This window comes from Saccopteryx bilineata, chromosome 8 (assembly GCF_036850765.1).
Source record: "Saccopteryx bilineata isolate mSacBil1 chromosome 8, mSacBil1_pri_phased_curated, whole genome shotgun sequence".
In the NCBI taxonomy this organism is placed as follows: Eukaryota; Metazoa; Chordata; class Mammalia; order Chiroptera; family Emballonuridae; genus Saccopteryx; species Saccopteryx bilineata.
In genome coordinates, this window is record NC_089497.1 from 58,464,003 (window position 1) to 58,489,621 (window position 25,619).

Sequence of the window (25,619 nt, forward strand, 5' to 3'; positions counted from 1 at the left end):
CTGAGCCCTAGCCTCTCTCCTGAAATAAGCAGGACCCTTTCTGAAGCTGCTTGAGTACCTACAGGCCAAGGAAAGGGACAGAAAAGAAGGGATTTTCATAAGAGGTCCTTTCTAGACTGGTTAATGCAGCACTGAAAGCACCTGGATTTCTTCCATTGAGCTGCGGCCCTTCGGTGAGAATCAGACGCACTAAGTGGGAGGCACAGTTCCCTTCAGTGAAAGATGCCCCAACCAACAGGAGGCAGCAGAGCTGGGGGCCTCACCCAGGGCTCCCCAGGCCGCCTGCTACTTGTACGCCCTTGCTCTACTGGGGCCCCTTCCATATGGTAGCAGGTGTCCTTGCTCATGTACAAGCAGCCAAGTAACAGAGTGACTGGAGGAATTGCCCGTCAGCATGGTCTGATCCTCCCCTTTCTTTAGCAGCACATGCATACGCACTCCGAACTAGCTGGAGTCCCTTGGTGTGAAAGACAGGCCTTCAGGCGCCCCCCACCCCTGGCCCAGGGGCACAGGTTATGTGCTAGACCCAGGACTGAACAGCAGAGAGAAGGAAGGAAGACACTCATCCTCCATCACCTGCTGCACACCGTGTTCTGTTACCTCATTTAATTCTCTTGCAAAGCCTCTCTTTTGTGGGATCACATTCCCTGCTATTACAGGGAGAAAGCTGCTGCAACAGAGAGAAAAGGTGCATGTGTGCACCTGCTGCTTCAGGGACTGCCCAGCACTGCCTTGCCTCGTGTCATCCTCACGGCGGTCTTCTGAGGGGCGATGGCTGATCGGAGGCGCTGGCGCCAGGATGCAGCCTGACTGACGCAGGGTCCCCCCTCTTCCCCGACCGTCCTGGTGCCTAACGTGTGGCCTGTGGACCACAGCATCACGTCACCGGAGGGCTTGTCAGGAACGCAGAATCCCTCCCTTCCCACCTGTGAGTCCCAGCCTGCACTTTAGCCAGATCTCAGACACAACTTTTGTGTGCACGACCAAGTTGGAGAAGCACAGCTGTTATATGCGAGCAGCCTGCGAGGGGAAGTGGAGAAAGCAGGGTTAGCTGTGGAAACTGTCCTGGAGATGGGCTTGGGCGGAGCCGCACACGAGTGCAGTGTCTGGTCTGTGCGGGGAGGGGCCGCCGACGGGGCAGCGTCATGGCCCCTGCCACATGGAGGAGCAGGCATTGTGGGGATGGCATGGATGGACACTTGCCGTGTCCCCACACATCCAGAGATAAGGCTGCCAGGAGGGGTGGTCAGCTGGAGCTTTCTCAGACATTTGTACCTAGGATGCCCTTATGAGGAGGAGCAGGGTCTTAAGCTTGAAGGGCTTAGTTTGGTAAAAGTTTTCCAAGATCACACAGGGAGTCTGGCTCTGAGCAAGGTGTGGGGATGAATCAGCCAGTCACACTCTGTGTCAACAACCCTGTGCATTTGTGCCTGGACAGAACGAGCCACAAGGAGGCCTGGTTGGGCCACTCTGGGTCTGTGCATGTGGGCAGATCTTGGGCAAGGAGCCAGGTGACTCTGAGGAGACAGGCAACAGCGGAGGGAAGAGGACACTGGCGTCGGCCTCGGGGCATGGATGCGTGTAAGCCGGCTGCAGGTTCCCACTCTGCTGGGCTGGTTGGTTTCTCTTCTCTTTTGCCTCCTTCCCAAGGTGTGTCCACAGCCGAGGTTTCTTCTCACTTTTCCTCAGGCTGAGACTTAATTGGAAACTGTGACCTGCCTAGTAAGAAAACTCTTGGGTTCCATATTGGGCAGAGAGCAGAGCCTCTCGGACCCCACCCCCTTGGGGGCACCAGGATCTGAGAGATGAGCAGCTCCACGGGGTGTGGGTAGGTGAGGATCAGCACTTAATTAGGTTGGCTGTGGTCCAGGTCCCGGCACTTCCTCAGTCATCAGCTCAGCGGCTGAACTGCTGGGGGAGAAAGTCAGGGAGGGGCAGCGGGACTGGGGAGGAGAGGCCGCCCCCCCTCCCCATGAACAGCAGCCGCGGAGTCCGGGAGAGCGGTGGTGGGGCTAGCTGCTGGCAGAGCGGCTGTCCTTCTGGAGGACCCTGCTCACTCTCCTCAGCTAGTGGCTCAGACTGGCATCTAGTTTTAATGTCAGCTTTTACCTTTTTTAAAAAAGATTGCACTCTCTGCATTCACCCAGATCCTAGTTGGCAGTGTTGGTCAAGCCCAGGCCCCGAGGGTGAGAGGGGAGGGCCCTGCAAGGTGGGTGGGCGTTCCTCTCCCGCAGCCTGTCAGCTCCAGGCAGCCCCCGCAGGCTGTGTGGCCACCTGAAAGAGGCTCCCTGGGTGGGGGGACTTCTGCCTGCCGCTTTCGCCTTTCCAGGGAGCTCCCCAGGCACGGCAGAAAGTCTGGTCAACTGTCTGGAGGACATGGAGACTAGACTACAGTGGAACAGATCCAAGGAGGGACTAACGGACACACTTCCAGCTTGAAGGAAGGCCACCCCCCTAGGGAATTGGCGTGACATGGCCGGGAGGCAGAGGAAGAGCTCTGGGGCACCAGCCTGGGTGGCTGTCACCTGGAAGGGGCAGGGGAGGGCGGGTTTGCTCTGAGTCATCTGGAAAGAAGGTGGCGTGTGGATGGGCCGCACAGGCCAGCATCCCTCAGCTGTCCCCTTTCCCATCTTCCCAGCCTGGTCCTGGGTGTGGAGAGAGGACCGCAGAGCCACAGCACGTCTGAGCTGGGAAGAGTGAGCACGGGTGTTGTAGAGGCTGGAGGATGAGTCCCTGGTGGGTGAGTGACCTGGCTGGTGTCACTGTGCAAGTCAGTGATAGTGATTAAAATAGCTGTCACCATCTATGCTGTGTCTAGAGTACTCATGGTAGAAACCCCAGTGGGAGCTCCTTACCCTCCTCCATCCCTGATATCCGTCAGCCCTCACAGCCCCGTCCCGTGCCTGCGGAGGACCCCCCGGATCCTGCACTTCCCCACCCTCAGCCCCCTCCTGCCCCCTGGTCACTGCAGCAGCTCCCACCTGTCTAGCTCCCAGCCCCGCTTCCTCCACGCCTTCCTCCCATAGCCAGTGACCTTCCTCACACAGGAGCTGCCTTGCTTCAACCCCTTTGTTACTCTCAGGAAAGTTCACCTCCCTGCCCTTCCTCACAGGACCCTCCTGGTCTGGCCCTGCCCACTGTGCATCTCATCTTCAGCAGTGCCAGGGCTCTCATTGCCGCCTCCACTCCTCAGCTGCCTGACTGCACGTCCGGCTTAGGTACCACTCTCTCCAGGAATCCTCCCTTGAAGCTCCCAAGTGTGGTGGAGGAGCCTCTTTTGAGCTCCCCACTGTTGCGCCAGCCAGCCCACCTCGTATCACCCTGAGGAGTCGTGCTTGCGTGTTGTGTGGTCTGTGTGCCCCACCCCCTTCCTGACGCTAAGCTCCTTGAGGGTGGGAATCACAATTGTCTTTCTTATTTAGTGTTGTCTCCCAGGGCCTAGAACGGTATCTAGCATAGTAGGTTTTCAGTAACTACTTTCTGAGTGACAGGTTGTGCCAGGCTCTTTGCTGGCACTTGGCATACAGTGTCTTACTTAAGCCTCATAAGAGCCCTAAAAAAAGACCTCATTCTTTCAGTTTTACAGATGACCACACTCAGAGAGTTAAGTCACTGGCCGTAGGCCCCACCTCTAGGAGGGACAGTCCTGAGATGGGAGCCCCGCCTGACTCCTCAGCCCCTGCTCTTAACCGCTGTGCTTGTTAGCTGGAATTGTGGTCTGCAATCTCTGCTGAGCCCCTGGGCATGCTTAGAGTCTAAGAGGGAGCCTCGGTTCCAGCCACTGAGGCTCGGAGGAGCCGCTGGAATTCCAGGTCACCTCTGAGGGGTTGCTTATTTTCTGAACCAGACTGTTCTAATAAAGCCCTGGTAATGTTGCTCCTCGATCCAGCCTAGCACGATTGTGATCTGAGCTGGCCTGTCAGGAGGATAATTTGCTTGGTGAATTTTACTTTTATTTTTTATTTCCTTCTTCTTCTTAAAATTAAAGAAAAAGAAAGAGAGCAAAGACAGTACAATGGATTGCCAAGCTGTGAGGCTTCGGGGCGTGCAATGCAGCCAGCTGTGGGGAGACACCAAGCAGGCTGGGGACCAGCTGGATGTTTGGGTGGGCCGGAGGCCAGGCACATCTTGCTCAGGTGTGTTTTATTTATGTAAATGACCTCTAACACAGCTGCCCCTGTGCATTGGCCCTGGGCAGTGAGGAAAGGCTTAAAAAGTCAAGAAGGGTCTTTCTGCTTCTTGGGGCATCATGGGATTTTAGGGGGCCTGTGTGTGGCACTGGATGCAGAGGTGAATGAGGCGATGGAGGAGGTTAGCCCCCACAGCTGTGCAGGTGCGTCTGTCCTGTGTTGCACACCAGCTTAGTGCTCACGGTGGTTGTGTCATAGCCACAGCCGGAGGCTGAGACTCTCAGAGGTCTGGTAGCACGACCCAGACGCCACCGGACAGTCAGAATGAGCCCAAGGAGCTCAGTGGTCTCGGCACATGCATCCTGGACTCGCCCAGTTTTTCACTATACACAGGTGGTGGCCCGCAAAAACACTTACTGGAAATGCTGGGCCTTGGTTGATACGTGGAAATAGCATTTGAAACAAAAGCAAGTAAAAAAGAAATCTACATTGTACTCACACACTGGTGCTAATTTAACGAGAGATCATTTGGTGATCAATCCAGTCATAGAACAGCAGGCTTTCAGAACAGAAAAGGATTCTAGGGCTGATTAATCCATTTAACCAACGGAGGAACTGAGGCCCTGGGAGGTGAAGTGACTTGTCCAAGCTCACCTTGACGGTGCATGCAGAGCCAGGTGAGCTGGGTCAGGGCCCCTGCCTCCCAGAGACAGGTGGGAAGCGTGTGTGTTTGCCATGGAGAATCCACACTGCTTTTCACCGAGCGTGACGTGTGTCCGCGGTTTCCATCATGGCCTCCAATTGTACTGGGCATTTTACCCACATTATTTCATGACATCCTCCCAACAGCCCTGTTTCCATACAGGAAGCCGGAAGCACAGAGAGCTTTAGTACCTTTTCCAGGGTGGTAAGCAGAGGTCCAGCATTTGAACCCAGACTGTCTGCCCCCACTTCTGTTTTTCATGGCAGTGGGAAACGAATATTCCCCTGCTTCCCAGCCCTGCCTTCCCATGCATCCCAGACTGGCTGCTGATCCCTGCGGCTGAAAGGTAGCAGAGCTGGGCTCTCCCTCCTGGCCTCTTAGATGTGCTGCTTCAAGGAGCATTTGCCTTGAAGTGCCCTCCACCCCAGACGGTGCAAAGTGAGAAGGTGCAGCCAACATTAGCATAAAATTCATATAAAATTTGCAAGTGGCATGACCTGTGGTGGCACAGTGGATAAAGCGCCGACCTGGAACACTGAGGTCGCTGGTTCAAAACCCAGGGCTTGCCTGGTCAAGGCATATATGGGAGTTGATGCTTCCAGCTCCTCCCCCCTTCTCTCTCTCTCTCTCCTCTCTTTCTAACAATAAACAAATGAAAATCTAAAAAAAAATAAATTTAAAAATAAATTTGCAAGTGGCCATGCTCCTATTTTATGGCCATTTTCAGAATAAAATATTATTGCTACTCTTATGGTTTTTCATCTCTTTATAAAAATAATAGAAATACTTTTTTCTTCAGATTACTTTCTTTGAGCCAGCAGCATCAGCATTTCCTGGGAGCTTGTCAGAAATGCAGCATCTGAATAAGACGCTGCTTTTTAACAAGGTCCCAGGTGAGTTCCTTGCACCTGAGGTCTGAGAAGTGCAGCTGCTCGTGTCAGGCTCCCGGGAGGCCGGGCCTGTGTCTGACCGGCTGCTGTCCTCCCACGGTGCCTTGCTGTGTGCCTAGCAAGTGGAAGAGTCTCAGTGTAGTGTCAGTTTGGCACTCACTGTTTTTTTACCTTTGACTGAGACTTATGCCACAAATGTATAGGGCAGTAAGCAGTGCCGCCAAGGGTAAGGTTAGCTTAGATGGAATGCGAGGGTGGCGATTTTTTTCTGGGCTTGAGAAGTAACATTGGTTGCCCTCCTGCCTGGGTCAGCCACGCCCAGATACTCTCTCCAAGGTTCTGCTCCTGGCTTGGAACACTCCTTTCCGTGAGGGTGAAGAGCACTGGGCTGAGTTGACTGAACTTTATTCTGGACACAAGGTTAAATTCCACACATACCCCTCCCCTTATGCACATACCTGTGTTCTGCTCACTGTCCCGGAAAGCACTCCAGCCTGTGTCCTGGGCACTTCTCTCCTGTGGGCCCTAGTGCCAAGGGGCTCTTGGGGGGCAGTGAGCCAGTTCTGAAGGTGACTCTGTCTGACTTTGTCTTCAACCTGATGAAATTCTGTCCCTCAGCCTTGATTTAGGGAAAGGGCAGACCGGTAAAGCTGGGCTGATGCATGTGGGTCCTCACCAGCCCACCTGCTGGCGAAAGGCCCTGTGGTCTCTTGGTTGGGTCTGGGTCTGATTTGAGCTGCTCCCTAGTAGTGATGTACAAGCCCCTGTACTTGGGAGCCAGGGCATCTTCCAGGGCTGACGCTCAGGAGGCCATGATCCAGAGGGCTGTGACCACCCCTGGAACAGGTAACCATCTGGGCCTCTTCGTTGCTAACCTTTGTCACACTGACATCTCGTCACAGATGTGTATTCCTGGGCCAGTGGGGCCGTTTGCCTTTCTGTCCTTACCTTGAGTGAAACCTGGTTCCCTCCATCTCACAGGGCCTGGAGCACATTCTGCCCTGCCTTTCTGAACTATTGTCCCAACACCTTCACTCAACATTCTCTCTTTTAGATTTCTGTCATCTGATTTGACAGTCTCTTATTCCTTCATTCATTCATTCTTTAACTTATCCACTCATTTGTCCATTTGAAACTTACCAGAGACAGAAAGATGAATGCGACTTCCTGTTATCAGTCCCCGGGGTCCTGATTCACCTCATGCCCTCAATACGCAGGCAGATCCTTTTACTTGTCTTCTGTTGATTCCTTAGTGCATTTCCCAGGGGCCCTTTACACTGTTTCTCTTTTTCAAGCGTATGTATCGACCCCTCTATCTCCATGGATGAGTTTGCCTTTTACCTTCCCAAGATTTAGAGTTCACCCAAACCAAGCTTTTCAGTATTCCTTACTCCCACTGACTCCACTCTGTCTGTCCTGTAGTCCTAGATGTGTCTCAGGACTTCCCACTTGGCACAGTCTCTGCCTGGCTCCTGGAACCTTGTTTTACGTCTCGCTACCACACTTTCCTTATCTGTGCCCTGGAGATAACAGTAGTTCCCTCATTTGTTTGTGTCAGACCTTAAATGAGTTAAGACATTAGGGCCGGGGGCATAGTGAGTCCTCACTACATGTTAGCCATTATCGTAACTCTGATTCCTCACATTTTCCACGCTGCAGTTTACCCTACATTTCTTTTCTTTTCACTCTGTCCTCTCTCACACACAGCTCTTTCCCTGGGCATACAGAGGTGCTTAGCAGTCCCTCTGCCCATCTGGGCTGTGAGGTACCATCTGCCTTCCTTGTCTCTGTCCCCTCCTTTGCATGTTGTCCCTAATGCTAAGTGCCATCACTAACTTTCTCAAAGGTCTCGGTTGCTTCCTGTAGCATTTCCAAGTTCTCAACCTTTGAAGTTTTCACCACTGTTCTGTTCTCCTAGATGGTGGGGTGCAGGGGAAGTGGGGTGGGTGGGAAAGGAGCCAGGAGAACACAGGACACACTGATGACCTAGACTAGCAAGAGGCTGAGAGTGGGGGGAAGGGCAGGACGTTGTGGTCAGAGGGGCTCTATCTCCGTTCCCTGTCTCTGGGATGGAGTGCCTTCTGGTAGTAAGGTTCACAGAGGGAGAACTGAGTGGGTAGCTCAGGTGGGATTTAAAGAACCCTGGGCCAAGGTGAGGCCCTCATCATGGTCACTGAAATTATCGAGGGTGCCTGTAGGGATGGGACAGAGAGAGAGAGTATGGGTGTTGGACAGAGGTGACACACAGAATGATGGTGACGCTGTGGTGGATGGTGGGGGACAGCTCTAGAAGAGTGTGTAAGGGGGGAGAGACAGTGTGCTCCCTGGGGGCGGGGAGTGGTGACAGAAGTAGTTCCACTTGGTGAAGGGACAGTCTAAGGTGCTCAGAACTGTCTGGATTGTCATTCCGTCCAGGGAAGAGTTCTAATGAGAGGCAGGGGGTGGGCAGTTGGTATCAATACGAGGGTTTGTAGGGCAACATCTGGGGAGAGAAGGCCTGGAGATCCTCTGGACTGGACAGGGAGAGGGACAGAGAGACCCCTGGGGGCACTCTGACTGGTGCCTGGCTCACAGGGCTGGGGGACCAGAGGGACAGAGAAACCACTGGGGGCACTCTGACTGGTGCCTGGCTCACAGGACTGGGGGACCAGAGGGACAGAGAAACCACTGGGGGCACTCTGACTGGTGCCTGGCTCACAGGACTGGGGGACCAGAGGGACAGAGAGACCCCTGGGGGCACTCTGACTGGTGCCTGGCTCACAGGACCGGGGGACCAGAGGGACAGAGAAACCACTGGGGGCACTCTTGACTGGTGCCTGGCTCACAGGACTGGGGGACCAGAGGGACAGAGAGACCCCTGGGGGCACTCTGACTGGTGCCTGGCTCACAGGACCGGGGGACCAGAGGGACAGAGAGACCCCTGGGGGCACTCTGACTGGTGCCTGGCTCACAGGACCGGGGGACCAGAGGGACAGAGAAACCACTGGGGGCACTCTTGACTGGTGCCTGGCTCACAGGGCTGGGGGACCAGAGGGACAGAGAGACCCCTGGGGGCACTCTGACTGGTGCCTGGCTCACAGGACCGGGGGACCAGAGGTTGGAGTGGACGCAGTGGGCCTGCAGGTCCAGCTGGAGGTGTGTGTGACTCCTCAGGGTTTCCACAACAGATAGAAGGCCCACAGCTTGAGTCTGCACTGGCTACTCAGGTGGTCACTGTGGGAGACAGGTGGCTGGGCTACTGTAAACTTCTACATATTTCCTGGCTTCTTTTCTAATATCCCGTAAAGGTCGGAATGCTCCAGAATTCTGTTGTACCTGCTCTGCTCCATGCTTGTGACCTGTGTCCTCTACCTTGCTGTTGTCGCTGACACCTGTTCAAGACTGAGCGGGCCATTCCTCTTTTCTTCCTCCCCGTCTTGCCATGGCCGCTTGTGGCCCCACCCCATCTGCCTGGGGGAACCCTCCAGTGTTTCTTCCTCCATCGTCCCTGTCCTGGTTTTCCCAGCTCCTCCCCAGGAGGCCCTGTTCAGACACACAGTGCTCCTGAGCTTGTGGTAGGATTGAGTGACAGTGAATTCCCCAGCCCCACCCAGCAGTGTACACAGCCCTAGGCAGAGGGGTGAGAGGAAGCCCACGTGGCTGAGGTGTCTAAGCAGTCCGGGCTTGAGGACCAGCAGGCTAGGTGACACACCTGCTCCCTGGGTGTGAGAAGAGGATTTGAGGCTTTAGCGAAGGGCACCGCACCCCCTCCTGAGGGCACGGGGGTGCAGCATGTGGGTTCTGGCTGTGCCATGCATGGGGGGCCTCAGGCTGAAACCTGTACCAGGTGTCACAGAGGGGCATTGGCCACAGCTTGCACAGCTCTGGGAATCGGACAAACTATGTAGGTCACCTTTACTGTCCTAGACTCTGAAGTAGGAAACCATGTCGAAACAGAAACCTCCACACAGCTGGTTGGACAAGGGCTGGTCTCTGAGGTGCTGCCACACCTTGAGAGGAGTCGGGAGGGAGGGGTGTGTGACCTGCTGTGGCTGAGCACCCGTGGGGACAGTCAGGGCCACTCCTCATGGACATGGCGCTGGGCAGTGTCTGTGCATGCACTGCTCCTGGAGTGTCCTTCCAGCTGCTGTGGGGACATGCGAGCCACAGGACCGTCAGCTGGACCTGCAGGCCACCGTCCCCACTCCAATAGGGGTGTCTCCCCTCCAGCCCCATGCTGTTGCTGAGCAAACCAAGGCCCCGAGAAGCCAGACGGCTCACACAGCTGGGCCGGAGCCCAGGCCTCCAGGTTCCAAATGCAGACCCCTCTTCACCTCACTGCTGCCACCGCTGGTGTGTCGGCGTTGGGGTCTCCTCGCTAGACCAGCAGACTCCTGAAGGGATGTTCTGCTCGCCTTCAAATCCGTTGGGTCCAGTAGGTGCTTCATTAAATATTTGGATCACCACTGACTGATTTTTCTCTCTCTCAACTCATGCTCTTTGGTGTTCCCGCATGTCTCACTGAGAACTAGGAGCAGCACTGTGGACTTCCGCTGGTCCTCCAGTGACACATGTCCTCTAGCGCCACCTTCCTCAACCTCCCTGTGTGGCCAGCTACCGACACCCCCTTCCTTCTGTCACCCCCCTGGACAGAGGCTGCCCAGCCTGTCACGGCGTCTGTCTCAGCCCACATCAGGCAGCAGGGCCAGGGGATGTTCTGAGAGCATCGGGACCACACAGATACCCTCCGAGTCGGGACAGGGAGAACACAGGCAGAGGCGGAGTAAGGTTTGCCCTGGGCGCAAAAGAAAATGTTGGGCCCCTTAAAAAAAGAGAGAGACAGGGAAAATAAAAATACATGTTAACCATATTTTTAAATAAATAAAAAATATTATGTACTATAAATGTTAAAATTGCACATAAAAAACCAAACTTGGCATCATTAGGAAATAGTGTAAAGTTGGGGTTTTGCGGGGCCCTTGAGAAGTTGGGGCCCAGGGCACCTGCCGTTAAATCCGCCTCTGAACACAGGTGAAGATGAGCTGAACTGTTTCCTCCATCTTCATTCTTAGAGAGCGCTATGGGCTAGATTGTGTCCTACCCCCAAATCCATATGTTGAAATTCTAACCCCTGGTGTCTCAGAATGTGACCTTATTTGGAAGGAGGGTGGTAGCAGTTGTAATTAGTTAAGATGAGGTCATACTGGAGTAGGGTGCACGCCTGTTCCAATATACGACTGGAGTCTTTATAAAAGGAGTAGGTTGGGACATAGATGCCCAAACAGGGAGAATGCCTGCAACGATGAAGGCAGACATTAGGATGATGCTTCCACAGGGAGCACCAGAGACGGCCAACAGACCACCAGAAGCTGGGAGAGGTGCAGCAGTCTCCCTGGACCCTTTAAAAGGAACCAACCCTGCTGCCCTCCTGCTCAGATTTCAGCTTCCAGAACTGTGAGGGAATGCATTTATGTTAAAAAAAAATTTAATTTATTGATTTTAGAGAAGAACGGGAGAGAGAGAAACATGATTTGTTGTTCCAAAATTTATGTTGCTTAAGGCACCCAAATTGAGATCCCTTGTTATGGCAGCCGTAGGAAACTAATGTGGAGAGCTCAGTCCTGTAAGGAAAAAACGAATAGTCCACTGAATGCGCAATAACAGTCAGTGCTCTAGAAAGCTTGGCTCATGGAATAGGTACCCTAGTGTCCTGTCATGACCTTTCTCCCCCAGCCAGTCTCCCTCATGGCAGAGTTAAAAAGAAGGACACAGGCTTTGGGAATGTATGCTCAGGTCACAGCTCCTTCCCCGCCTCCCTTCCCCAGGACTTCCTTGGGTCAGTCTCACTCCCACGGATCCCTGTTCTCTCAGCCACGGTGGGCTGTGCAGAGATGCCAGGGGTTTACAGAGCAGGAGCATCCTCAGCCTCTGGGCCTGGAGGGGAGAGCGGGGTGGGTAGGAGGCCTGGTGCTGGTTCTCCTGGAGGGAAGGAGAGGAGGGCCTGGAGGGAACCCTGCAGTGTGCCTCCCCTCGGGGTCTTTGTTGGGTTGCAGTACCCGGCAGGCCTCTCACGTTCTGCCCAGCAACCTGGCTCCTGCACCAAAGACTGCCTCCCCTCTGTGCCCAGTACGTACCTTGCTGTGGAGCAGAAGGCCCTGCCTCAAACCCCCGTTTGGCCTCCTCTCCCAGTTCTGGGCGATTGTTCTGGATACGCAGTTGCTGGTGTTTGGGAGCAAATACAGGTTTCTTATGAGGTTCTGCAAACAAGGCGCACACACACCTTCTACCGCCTTAGTTTTCTCCTGTTGCCCTGAGCAAGGCCTGTTGGTCATTTGAGTGCCCAGCTCCCCTTCCAGTGGCTGGCGCATTGAACTTAGAGGAGGTAATCCCTGCCAGATCGGAAAGCACAAACTCCGTGCCTCCTGAAAGGCTGGCATTGTCTGAGTGGCTCTGTGCCCTCGCCACAGAGCCTGCTTTGGGGGTGGAAGGGAGCAGTTGCCTTCTCTGAGCAGAGACACTTCTGGGAAAGCACAAATGGTAGGCCTGTGATGAAGGGGTTGCCTTTTACATGGTGTGACTATGGGCAAAGCAACTCTGAGCCTCAGCTTTCCTTTCTGTACAGTGGGAACATGAACTGTGAATCTGTGAGTGTCTTTAGGCTCTGGTATGCTGTGGTTCCGAGGGACTTCTCGGTTCTGCCACTAATACCCTGTGTGACTTTGGGAACATTTCTGGCCCTGTCTGTCCAGCTGAACTAATGACCTAAGTCCACTTCAGGCCTTGCGTGCAAGAGATCCTAATAATGGTCAGTTGTGACTCTTGGGACATTTTAAAGCTTTGTGGTGACCCTGCAACTCCAGGAAGTCCATGCCCTTCCGGTTTAATACCATAGGGCAGTGGTTCCCCAGAGAACTGGAGTCGGCAGCTGTCTCCCAGAACATCAGCCTCGGCTCCGGGCAGGCCTGTGACAGTGTCACTGCTCTGAAGCCAGCCCCGCGTCACCCAGGCCGGGGGTGGATGGAACACTGGACTGCCGCCGAGCTTTGCTCTTCACTCCAGGCCTTTCCTCTCACGGAACTGGAAATCAGGGTCCCTTCCAAGTCAAACAAGAGCTCACGGGGGCTGGTACGCAAGCATGGCATAACGGAAGTCGTGTTTCCGGATGCCGGCCCGCGCTGATTAGATGGCATCCAGATGGCATGCTTCCTCCAGGAGGAGGCCCCGCCTCGCTTGCTTGTTAGCGACTTGGCACTCGACTCTGATGAACACTTGAGGGGCAAGCCACGGCGAGGAGATATGCTGCATATAACTGTGTCTTCATAAACCTCAGACCTAAAACAGAGCCTTCTTTCCTGAGAGCCTACAGCTTGAACTCAGCCTGAGCCAGCACAGGCTTCTGGAACTCTGCTGGGGGAACTGTGCAGTTGCCCAGGCTCGGTGTGTGTTCCCATCCTGACTTCTTCCCTCTGACAAGCCAGAGTGGAAAACTTGGAGACTGAGGAGCTGAGAAAAAGCCAGGCGGAAAAAAATCACGAAGAGACAGGGAGGTAACGGTCTCAGATCTGGTGGTGGGAGGAGGAGAGCGGGATTATTCCTTGACGAAACCTGTTCTTTTCTGGAGACTGTGAGCTTTAGATTCTCTGCCAGGGTCTCTAGTTGGGACACTTGTTGGCATGACCTTGACAATGGTCATCAGGGAAAGATCTGAGGGAGGAAATGACTTTGCTTTTCAAAATTATTTCAGATACACCTTTCCATAAAGATGGGTTTTCTTCGTGAAAACTGGTTTGCTGGGTTTTAGTAGTCTTTTTTTTTTTTAATGATTATTAATTAGGACATACCCAATGGAAAACATTCAGAAAATTCACCACTCATAACTGGAAGAGAGGGCTTGAAGATTTTTTATTTGCACTTTCCAAATAAGCCTCCTTAACTTCTAGATAAACTTAGCATTCACAAGGGAACATCTCTCTGCAAGGGGGCTTGTTTCGCAGCTGAAGTGGTTTCTAGAGGAAGAGAAACCTTGTCCCCTCGGGTGTCAGTCTCCAGGTGACCGGGAGGATGGAACGAACCCCTGCACAGGCCCAAACCCAGACAATTAGCCCTCGAGTGTCAGCCTCCAGGTGACCGGGAGGATGGAACGAACCCCTGCACAGGCCCAAACCCAGACAATAGCCCTCGAGTGTCAGCCTCTAGGTGACCGGGAGGATGGAGCAAACCCTGCACAGGCCCAAACCCAGACAATTAGCCCTCGAGTGTCAGTCTCCAGGTGACCGGGAGGATGGAGCAAACCCTGCACAGGCCCAAACCCAGACAATTAGCCCTCGAGTGTCAGTCTCCAGGTGACCGGAAGGACGGAACGAACCCCTGCACAGGCCCAAACCCAGACAATAGCCCTCGAGTGTCAGCCTCCAGGTGACAGGGAGGATGGAGCAAACCCTGCACAGGCCCAAACCCAGACAATAGCCCTCGAGTGTCAGCCTCCAGGTGACCGGGAGGATGGAGCAAACCCTGCACAGGCCCAAACCCAGACAATAGCCCTCGAGTGTCAGTCTCCAGGTGACCGGGAGGATGGAACGAACCCCTGCACAGGCCCAAATCCAGACAATTAGCTAGGGAGACATGACTGGGCATGGGTGTGGGAGGTTAATCAGAGAACCTTCTGGAGGCTCCAGGACTCAGAACCAGATACACATTCACACAGAGGTTTCCAGCAGCCTCCTCCGCATGTGCCATGGCAGTGCCCTGTGAGGAGGGCAGAGGTCTGGGCACCATCTGACCTGCCTCAGAGTGGCTCTTGGGTCTGACCCCTGAGTCAGTGAAGCGCCAGTGACAGTGGCATCATCTGATGGCTGGTCCCCAGTGCCTCTGGCCTTGGGGTGTGCCAGCAAAATTCAGAAAATGTTTGAAATCTAAGTCCTCCTCCTTGGAACATTAGCCCGTGGAATCTGAGGCAAAGATGAAAGAGACCAGAGATCAGAAGCCCTAGATTAGGGTCAGGGCCTGCCCTGGACAGACTGAGGACCTCTATCTCTCCTGTTAAAGTATAGGCAGTACTGTTCTGTGCTGCCGGGAGAAGGCGCTGACGTGGAGAGAACAGGAGCGCCTTGCACCCTCACCTTGCTGCAGCACGTGAGAAGGTGATGGGGCCGCCTCGTTACGCTCTTCCCTGTCCAGCCAGAGCCCCAGGCCTGAGCTCATCTCTCAGTCGCCCTGTGCCATTCTCTCGGCATCAAGGCTGTCACAATTTCTGCACGTGAACCGGCTGACACAGAGGCCAGAGAAACCCACCACTCCTATGAGTAGCTGCTCTGTTTTTCTGGGTTCATTTTGGGGTAGCAGGAATGCTTTGAACAAGGGCACTTAGAATCCTTGGTTTATTTTCAGGTTGTGTTTCTGCTTCAGCAGACACCCTGAGCAGTTTGCGTTTCTAATTTCCTGTCCCTCCTTTGCTTCGCCTTACAAATCATAACGCGCTGATGGCCCAGACCGGGTTGTTCCTGGCTGTTCGTTATAGAATGCCTCGTGGTCCTGATTGAGTGGCGGTGCCAGGCATTATGTTCCCAAAGAGGCACCTGTGCTGTGGTCCCCGCCTGGAGGGGTGTTCTGTCTTCTCTCTCCACCTTTGGCCCCCCTCTCCTGGGTCCTTTAATTTCACTGTCAGGTCACTGTTGCGTAGGCTGCAAAGATTTGGGGAGCTTCCCTGCTGATGTTGGTCAAGGTGCCCAGAACTGCAGTGGCCTCTCTGCTCCCCAGCTTGCTGGGGAAAAGACATCCTTCTGAACCCTTTTAAACCATCTGGGCACCCTCGTGTGGTTCCCTGCTTCTCTCTGCCCCAGACAGACCCAGCAGGGGGATTGCATGCTCAGTGAGGCAGCAGGTCTCTCTGCAGCTGCAGCTCTGTGTCCTGACATCTTCCTGCCCCCGACTCCAGCCCACATGGAAGGCCAGTAGCCTGAGCCGCACTGACCTCTCGTCATTCCTTGTCAGTCACGTTTCTGTTGGCGAGGCCCTGCTGTTTGGGCACTGTGCAAGGTGCCGACAAAGCAAAGCAGGCAGCGCTGGTTCTGGGCGACCTCAGAAACCCAGGGGAGGCTGACTTGACCGCACACCTCATACCCCGTGGTCCTCTGGGAAGGAAGGAGATGAGACCTGGAGGAGGTTGAAGGAGCAGTGGGCTCAATGGCTCATGAGGCGCCCAGGAGTTCCAAAGGCACTGCTCTGTCTCCACTGCTGTCTTTACAACCCTGGTCTCTCCTGGTGAGAGCTTCTGTCCTCACCCCGAGGCGAGGCAGGAAGCCAGCCCCTTGACAGTGGAGCACCCCTCCCCTATTTGGAGAGTTCCTCCTCTACCATGCTGTGGTGGACCAGGTCTGTTTGATAGAATTTTAACTGATTTGCAACCTCGAGTTGACATTAACCATTTGGAAGAAATACAGTAAAATGAACAAACAATCCCCAGACTGCGTTGCAACCCCTCTGCGATTCCATCAGTGCAGGCTTTTGTGGCTAGAAAGACTCCAGCATCTCCGTTGGCTTGGGAAGCTTATTTTTGCCAAGGTTTTATCACCAGGCAGGCGCCAGAGCCCTGTGCCACTCTTAGTCAAATTATGGCAAAGCACAAACAATGACCCTGTGTGTTCCACATGTAAGCCTGGCCGAAAGGAATGCTTCCCCCTCACCAGGATCACACTCTCGGTGCCCTTTGTGATACGCGAGACCTCGGGGAAGGTCTCTCCATTCCCAGATTTGGAAAACTGTGTTAGAACCAGAAAGTGGGCCACTGTGGCCCACCTGGGCCAGATCTCTGCTTTTCTTTTTGCTGCTCCATACTTTCCCACACAGTTTCTGCCCTGTGACTGGCTGGGGGAACTATCCCTGTGGAAGGTCAGAGGGGTGGCGTTTCCAGGCTGGGAGCAGAGCTGGCTTTGCCAGGATGCGTTCCTCACCTTAAGGGTTCTCTATGCAAAGGATGAAGCGGGTAAAATTTGGGGAGATATAATCTGATGCAGAGCACTCCACTGTCCCACTCCTGCCCCTTCCCATGACAAAGGGCCCTCCGTCCTTTCTCCTTCCTTCACTGACCAGTCTGCTGAGACTGTGTCTCTGGGGATATGGAGCTGGGGACCCTGCCCCTCCTGCAGCCCACTCCTTGCAGCACACCAGGACTTGATGTTAGGCAGGTCGGAGAACAGAATAGCCAGTGGTCTAACCATATCACCCTAGGGAGGTTTCTGGCTCTGTCTAGAAGGGTCTTTCTGGGTCTAGCAGCCCATGAACTGTGAGTGTTGACTGGATTTCCAAATCTGCCTAGAGGGAAATTGAAATTGAGGTGACAAATCAATTTCCACAGGAACTGCAACATCCCTCTAAAGTAGCTGCTGCTTTTCAGCTAACCCATAGGTACGAGTCCTAAGCCGTTTCAAGCCTCCAACCCCTGCCCAACCTGATAGAAATGCTAGGCTTGGTGTCTTCATAAGGGAGGCTTGTTCTAAAGCAGAAGACGATTTCGTTTCGGGCTGCATCTTGCCCAGATCACCGTTCAGAATTGTTTCCCTCCCTTCTCTTTCTCCTTTCCTTTCACGATCACAGACAAAGACAAGAGGGTAGAAAGTTTCACTTGGATTGTTACTATCTTAAGAAGCGGACTCTGAAGCCAGATGCCTGGGTTTAGCCCCTGCTTTTGCTGCTTCGTAGTTGCGTGACTTTGAGCCAGTTACCGAACCTCCTTGCGCATCAGTTTCCTCAGCTGTGACGTGACTTCCTCACAGAGCCCCACTCACAGGGGCGTGGTGAGGACTACACAGTGACTCAGGGCAGTCTGTGCAGACATTAGCGAAGGCGATGATGTCATCCTGTGGTAACAGAGCATGATGGGAAGGACATGAGGCTTGGAGTTAGGAGACCTGGGTGCAGATGCCAGCTCTGTCACTTGCGTATGATGTGGTACAAATTTTGAACCTCGTACTGCCTCGGTTTTCATCGCTATAAAACTGGGCTGAAATTGGATCTCCCTCCAGGGTGGTTGTGACGCCCCAGGGGAATGGTGCTGGCAAACTGTGTCACCCCCACAAACCGGACTAAGTCTGCTCTCTTTCCCCTCCTAGGCACACGTTCTGGCAGTTCCGCCACGAGAACCCCAAGACCCGGGTGGGGGGCCCGCCCCCTGAGGGGCTCCCTGGCTTCAACAGCGGGGTGATGCTGCTGAGCCTGGAGGCCATGCGCCAGTCCCCACTCTACAGCCGCCTGCTGGAGCCAGCACAGGTGCAGCAGCTGGCCGACAAGTACCACTTCCGCGGCCACCTCGGGGACCAGGACTTCTTCACCATGATTGGCATGGAGCATCCCGAGCTCTTCCACGTGCTGGACTGTACCTGGAACCGGCAGCTCTGCACCTGGTGGAGGGACCATGGCTACAGTGACGTCTTCGAGGCCTACTTCCGGTGCGAGGGCCACGTCAGGATCTACCACGGGAACTGCAACACCCCCATCCCGGAGACCTAGGTGCACTCCCGCCCGTGTGCCATCGGGCCTCAGCATCTGGGGGAAGAGGAGGGGACGCCTCTGGGGCAGGCCCCCAGGTGCTGGCTGAGCCCCTTGAGAGGCACTGCAGGGACATCCTTTGTGATCAGGAGCTGCAGCTCTCCCACCCCATGGGTCAGTGTCGGGAGGCCCCCCAGTGAGGACTGGCCCACACATCACTGGTGCTTGGGGACTTCTCCCTCCAGGGGGCAGGTGTCGTGAAAGCCAAGCACTGAGTCATCTGTCAGTGGTCTGGGAAGCAGGTGTTTGAAAAGAAGGAAGGAAAAAAAAACATGCCCTTGCCTTCAGCCTCTGAAGAATGAAAATCCTTTTAAGAACTGGCTTTTCTTGGACCAAATATAAGTTTATTTTAAATTGATAGACTTCCATTTTGAGAGAAAGAACAAACAGAACTTCTGTAGCTCGCAAGCCAGGGTTTTAATAGCGGGCCCAGAGTTTAAGCATCCCGATGTTGGCTAACCTTTCACATCATATCCTGGGCCTGCGCTCACTCCCATGATGCTCATGTTGCCTGCTGTGGGTGTAAAGATGGCCACCTCTTTGGGGTGGGGGCTTCAGTGCCAGTAGTGGCTCAGGTCACAAAACTGGTCTTACTATCATAGCCTTCACAGCTCTTACCTTCCACCTGTGTCACGGAACCTCTCTATCACTTATTCATCCGAGCCAGCTCCAGGTGACCAGACTGCTGGGCAATCAAGTCTGTCATCAGAGAACAGAGGTTGGGCACCCCCAAGGACATGCAGTGATTGTCTAGACTGGGAGGACTCATCGAAGAGGAGCCCAGCCTTGCTCAAGTGTAACCACATGGCTCAGCGGGGCTGTTGCCTTAGGCTTGTAAGCGTTCAGCTCTCTGTTTAAAAAAGTCATCCTGCTGACTTCCTCATTGCACCATCTCAAACCTGAACCTTAGAAGAAGTTAGGATATTTTTAAGTTTCTTCTTTTAATGAATTCTCCTATAAGTAAGCTGCAAACAGGAAGCCTCTAGTGCAGCGGTTCTCAACCTGTGGGTCGCGACCCCGGCAGGGGTTGAACGACCAAATCACAGGGGTTGCGACCCACAGGTTGAGAACCGCTGCTCTAGTGATCCATTTTGTAGAATCCAGCTGAAGTCTTTGGGGAAGAAGTGTTGTTGGATTTTCATCCTATTTTATTTCAATTTCATTTGCTTTTTTTATTTCTTTTCATCACAAGTGAGAATAGCTAATAAATAATCTTTGAGGACACAGTGATTTATGTTGTTTGTGCTGTGATCACAGTTTTTTGTTACGTGAAGGTTCAAGTTACAAGTGTAATGAGGGGCCTTTGGTCTCCGTCTCTGCACCGTTAAGCTAAGTGAGCAGGTCTGCGTGTCTGGGAGGCACGAGGACAGTGCGAGTGTTACATTGGGTTCAAATTGAGAATCGTTTTATTCTAGGTATTGGCTGGCCCGTCTGCTCCTGGCAGTAAAACCCATGCTTTCTCATTCTCCTTCCCCAAACTTTCCCATTACATCATCCCCTGACAAAGTGGAGCACATTTCTCTCCTCGTCTCAGCTCCGGCAGAATTGGTCTCTCCTCGTCCGTACTCGATTTCCTATTTATAGCCTCAGCCGTTGGAGGCCTGCTGTGTCCCAAGCATTGCACTGGGGATTCACATACACTATCAATAATGTTCATGAATACCTCATGAAGGTAATTAAAATTCTAAATTTATTGTAAGAAAGTAATGAGCTATGTGGATAGAGAGTCATTGTTTGTCACATCATTTTTTATAATTGAAAAAAATTGGGAACAGCTTAAAATGTTGACTAGGGGAGGGATAAATAATGTATGTTACATCCATATAATGGAATACTTTAGGCATTAAAAATATTTTTGAACAATATTTAATATATTGGAGGGGTTACAATATGCTGTTGAGTAAAGAATGGAAAATATAGAGTGTATGTATGGTATGTTCCTAATTTTATTTTTAAAATCACATTGTGTATATGTATATATATGTATATATGTGTGTGTATATACATATATGTATGTGTGTATATATAAAAAGAGAGAGCCTGTTCTATATTTTATTAGTTAAATTCTTAAAAAACCATGTGATTCAAATGCCATATTTTTTAAAAAAGCAATTATTTCAATGGGAAAAAAAGTAGATAAGATGCTAGAGCATTTTAGAGTCATAATAACAAAGTTATTTTTTCTGCAATAATTTCAATAATTAAAATGTTTCTATAGCTGTGAGTGTCTTTTATTGCAAGGGAAAACAGTAAACTGGTTAATCAAAATGAGCAAAAGCCAAACAAAATCTCCTTATTTACTTTTGAGACTACCCTCCTCTGTCACCAGAGGCCTTGACCTTACAACTCCATGGTCAACACAACATGACTCAGCGGGGTCCTGTCACCAGCAAAGCCCCCGTGCTCCTGCGCTTTACCAGAGCCGCTTTCCAGCCTGCCCTGGAAGGCTGGTCCTGTTATCATCGGTGCAGTGCAAACATAATTAATTGTGCTGTGTTTAATTTGCATTTTAAACACTTTGCATATGCCTATAAGTATGAATAGAACAGAAGTCGGTAGTAGGATTAAGGTGCTTTTTATCTTCACCTGTATTTAGATCTATATTTTTCATAGTGAATATTAATTACTTTTATAATAAACAATAAATCCTATAAAATTTTAGCCATTTCCCCCAATTATCAGTAAGTATCACCCTAGCCACTTTACAGCTCACAGTTGGCCGTGGTTACCATCACCCATAAGAAAACATAATCTCAGCTAAGTAAGCTCTGTGTTTTCAATTTTGCTTACGGATGGATGCCCTAGTTCTCTAAATAACAGTGACCTAATAACAGCATCTCCAGATTCTGCTTTCATTTCTGATACAGGGGGTCCTCGGGTTATGACAGTCTCGACATACTACGTTTTGAGTTTACAACCCTCACTCCCATAAAAACAAAAAAAAATTGAGACGTGTTTGGAAGAGAAGAAGTCATCAGCCTTCCAGACTAGTCTGGAACAATTCTTCAAGAAGGCAGAGAGGCCTGCAGCAGATCCTGTACCCTCTATAACATCAGCTGCTTCTCGAGATGAAACACCTGTAGCACAGGTAGAATCATCTCTAGCGTCTCCTGCATGTTCCTCAGGCAATCCTGACTCACCTGACCCAGTGTCTCCAGCACCTTCTGCAGGTTCTCCTGCCTCTCCAGCTTCCTCCTCCCAACAGGTCACTCTCTCCCACCTTGCAATGCCCCTTCCAGTGTGCACGCCAACCACAGGAATAAAGGTAAGGAATTTTTCTTACACTCGTTTTTTGTCATTTTTTCTGTTACTACAGTACAGTGTACAGTACAGTATATTTATGTCCTTTTCCTTTTTCTTTGGCTTAGTTGTGTGTTTATGTTCTAGATTATGATTTTACAACTATGTTAAAATAAGTGACTTGGGCTAGGTTATGTTTTGACTTATAACAAAATTCAGGTTACGTCACTGTCGTAGGAACAGAACTGTGTCGTAACCTGAGGACCCTTTTGTGCTATCGTATTTTGTGTGTGTACAAATAATGGCCTTTGGAAAACTCACGGACTTGTGAATGAGATTTATTCTTGTATATGTGTCAAAACCAAACTACAGCAGTCCCTTCAGTAGCATCTCATCAAGTCAAAGAGTGGGCGCTGGCTCAGAGGGCACCCAACATAGAGCGTGCCAAGAGTTTGTGGGTTGAGAGCAAGTGCAGCTGTCACTGACTAAAGGCCAAACTTCTGCTCATCCTAAGACCTCCCAGCCTCCTGGGTGACCTCCACATTAGAGGCCAGAGGCTGAAGAGGGAGTGTGGCAGGGCAGCAGAGGGCTCTGAAAAGGCAAGGTGCTGGTGTGAGAGAGAGAACCTTCCTCCTAAAGCCGAGTCCTGGCCTTGAACCCATGTTCTGCCTTCACTACTTGGGCGATTTTGGATGAGCAAGGTCACCCCTTTCGCTATTTGTAGATGGGTAATAAGGACTCCCTCAAAGGAGTGTTAGAAACATCCCAGAAAAGAGAGTGTAAGTGCTTGGGAAGCTGAGAAATAGTTACACAGATACAAAGAAATTTTTTGTGTGTGACAGAAACAGAGAAAGGGACAGAAGTCAGGAAGGGAGAGAGATGAGAAGCGTCAATTAATTCTTTGTTACAGCACCTTAGATCTTCATTGATTGCTTTCTCATATGTGCCTTGACTGAGGGGGGACTGCAGCAGAGCGAGTGACCCCTTGCTCAAGCCAGCGACCTTGGGCTTAAGCCAGAGACCATGAGGTCATGTCTATGATCCCACGCTCAAGCCAGTGACCCTGCGCTAAAGCTGGTGAGCCCACGCTCAAGCCAACGACCTTGGGGTTTCAAACCTGGGTCTTCTGCATCCCAGTCTGACACTGTCCACTGTGCCACTGCCTGGTCAGGCACAAGGAAATTCTTGCAGTTAACTACTTAAAACCTTTTTTTAAATTAAATTTATTGGGGTAACATTGGTTAATAACTTGCAGGTTTTGAGTGTAATACGTCATCTGTGTGTTCCATTGTGTGCTCACTACCCAGAGCCTGGTCTCCTTCCATCACCATATATTTGACCCACTTTACTCTCTTCATCCTCCCCCCACCCCCTTCCCCTCTGGTAACCACCGTACTGCTCTCTGTGTCTATGAGTTTGTTTAAAGCATTCTTTTAAAATAAGAATGACAGAGCCCTCTGGGGCACATTAAATTGTCAGCGGTATATCCGTAGGCCCAGACACTTGCTTGGTGGCTGTCCTGCTCTGTGGTTGTCTGCATGTTGACCTCACCATCTCTATGGTTTATGAGCTCCTGAGGGCAGAGACCTTGTCAGTGTCACCTCTGCATGTCTCCTAGCTCCCGCTCAGGCATGGCAGGTGCCGGGGCCGCAGGGTGAAGGGGCTGGTGTTGCCTGGGTGCTTGGGCTGCTCTGCTGTTTGGTATGGAATGTGGGCAAAGCCAGAAAGTCCCAGTACTTCCCTCCCACCTTTCCCCACTTCATTCTCGCCACTGTTTTTAACCTCAGATGTAGAGGGTTGAGTACATGGCCCTCCTCAATCCACGACCATCCACCCAGGAAGGCCCCTTTCTTGTTCTACTCATTCCCATTTATCACCACATCCCACTCCCAACATGATCATTCTAATCTGCTTCCTGTGTAACATCTGTGTTCTTTCAAAATTACATTACTGTTTCCTGTATATATGTTTTAATTTGGGTGGCTCAGAAGTCTCATGTTCTTTCATTCAGCACTGTTTTTAAGATCCCATTACTACGCACACGTCTAACTGCTGCGCTTACTCTGTGCTGTGCTCCTGCCTGTTTAGCTGCCCTCACTCACAGTGATGGGAACTCGCAGGGTGGTGGCAGGTTATGCTGCCACCCAAGGACCTATCCTCACCCCACACCCTCGCAAGTGACCCTGCCATGAACATCCTTGCCATGAACGGACCTGCTCAAAGCTTTTTTTGTGTTGTATATCCAGGAATTAAATCGCTGGGTTGTAGGAATTGCAGATACCTACATTTTTGCCTAAGTGGTGCCCATTGTTCCCAGGGCGGTTGCCCTCTCCCCACTTTCACCAGCAGGAGCCCTCACTTTCTCTGCACGACTGTGCTCAGGTTCATGTGTGACTGTGCATGGACACACATGTGGTCCTGTGATCATAATGGAGCCCTCCAAAATGTGTGGCCTGAGTTGGAGCTGCTCTATGTGAGCAGTGGCACGTTGCCTCAGAAAGAGGCTGGGCGGGAAGACAGGGACCCTGGGTCTGGCCCCGACCGCACCGTACGCCCGTGGCCAGCAGGCACAGCTCTGTGCAGGTGGGAGAGCTCAGCTGGCTCCCAGCCTTGCCACCCTCCCAGGACGGCTGAGGTAGTAGGTAAGATAAGCCATGGGGAAGGTCTCACCAGGCCCTGGACAGACCCTGCCCCCTTGCACTGAAGGGAACGGGCAGAGCCGAATCCGGGAGTGCTTGATCCGGGAGGAAAAACCAATACCAGCTCAGAGGAGAGCTGAGCAGGAAGATGCAGGAGGGCTTTGGGCCCCTGGGCCTGCAGGGCAGGGACTCCATCGTGGACGCTCTGCCCAGAGCCCCCTTTAGGACGGGCCTCATTCCCTCAGGAGTGCTGGCTGCTGACGCTCACGGCTGAGGCCACCCCCAGGACAGCCTGGCTGAAAGGAGGCCCCCTCCCTGGAAGGCCCCCTCCCCAGGGGCAGCTCCTGAAGCGAAGGCCCTGCCCCCTGGCGCCAGTGCCACAGGTGTTGTCAGGTGGGAGCCCCCAGCTTCCCTCAGTGGGAGCTCTGCGGCCAGCCCAAGTCCTGCCCAGGGCCGTGTCCTAGCCATTCGGCCCCACACTCAAGCTACCCTGTGGGTAGAAACCTCAGCTTCCCCATTAGGGCATCCTGCCCTTTCTCGGGAAGGCCTCCTTTCTTACACCCCAGGCAACCAACCCTCTGACTCTCATCCAGCCTGGGCCTGGCCCTTCCCAAAGTGCAGAATGCCTTTGTCCACGGCACCGGGTGGGCTGAGTCTCCAGTTGCTGTGTGTAGAATCTCCATGCTTGCAGGGCATGCTGCCAGCAACATAGCAATCTGTTCAAGCAGAAATCTGAGCCAGAAAGTGGCAGAAATGTCGATAATTTTCCAAGTGAACACATGCTTTGAAAAATTTAAGTCCTTGTTCACGGTCATGAGCAGGTAACTTCATGGTAAACTTGGATCCACTCACCCTATCCCACCTTTCAGAAGAACTAGCCTGATCTCTGACCCTCCCTTCCAGGCAGCCCTTTTGGGTGCCTCTGTGGTCTCTCCCCTCCTGCCTGCCTTCCTGGCCAGCCTCCTTCCCTGGGGGTCCCCAGGGTCCTCCTGCCACCCACATGATTTGAAACTTCCCGGCTGGGGCTCCCACCATCTCACACTGGACCCAAACCACTGTGATCCCACGCCACTCCCTGCCTCACCCCACTGGCCTCCGCTGTCCCAGAAAGCAGGCTCTGCAACACAGGGTTATATCAGGAGACTTCCTGGGAAACGCTCGGGGGGGGGGAGTGCGGGGGGGGGGGGGGACAGGACCGGTCTGAGAGGCCAAGCTGTGAGGCAGTCATGACAGAGGCTCCCGCCAGTCCCACACAGAGCTCCAGAGCTGGGCGACCTCGCCGGGAAGCCCTGGTTGGCGCCTGGGAGCAGGGCCTTCGCTTCAGGAACTGCCCCTGGGGAGGGGGCCTTCCAGGGAGGGGGCGCTCCTTTCAGCCAGGCTGTCCTGGGGGTGGCCTCAGCCGTGAGCGTCAGCAGCCAGCACTCCTGAGGGAATGAGGCCCGTCCTAAAGGGGGCTCTGGGCAGAGCGTCCACGATGGAGTCCCTGCCCTGCAGG

The 25,619-nt window shown here is 52.8% G+C and overlaps 1 protein-coding gene across 1 annotated transcript in view; it reads left to right on the top strand.

Annotated features, from left to right (window-relative positions):
- The window catches only part of XXYLT1 (xyloside xylosyltransferase 1), a 206,788-nt gene extending 186,324 nt beyond the window's left edge, over window positions 1-20,464 (top strand). Inside the window, exon 4 of the mRNA XM_066241343.1 lies at window positions 17,810-20,464. Within this exon, the coding sequence (XP_066097440.1) occupies window positions 17,810-18,206 (397 nt within the window). The 3' untranslated portion in view covers window positions 18,207-20,464. The remainder of the gene's footprint in view (window positions 1-17,809) is intronic.
- The last annotated feature ends 5,155 nt before the right edge of the window (window positions 20,465-25,619 follow it).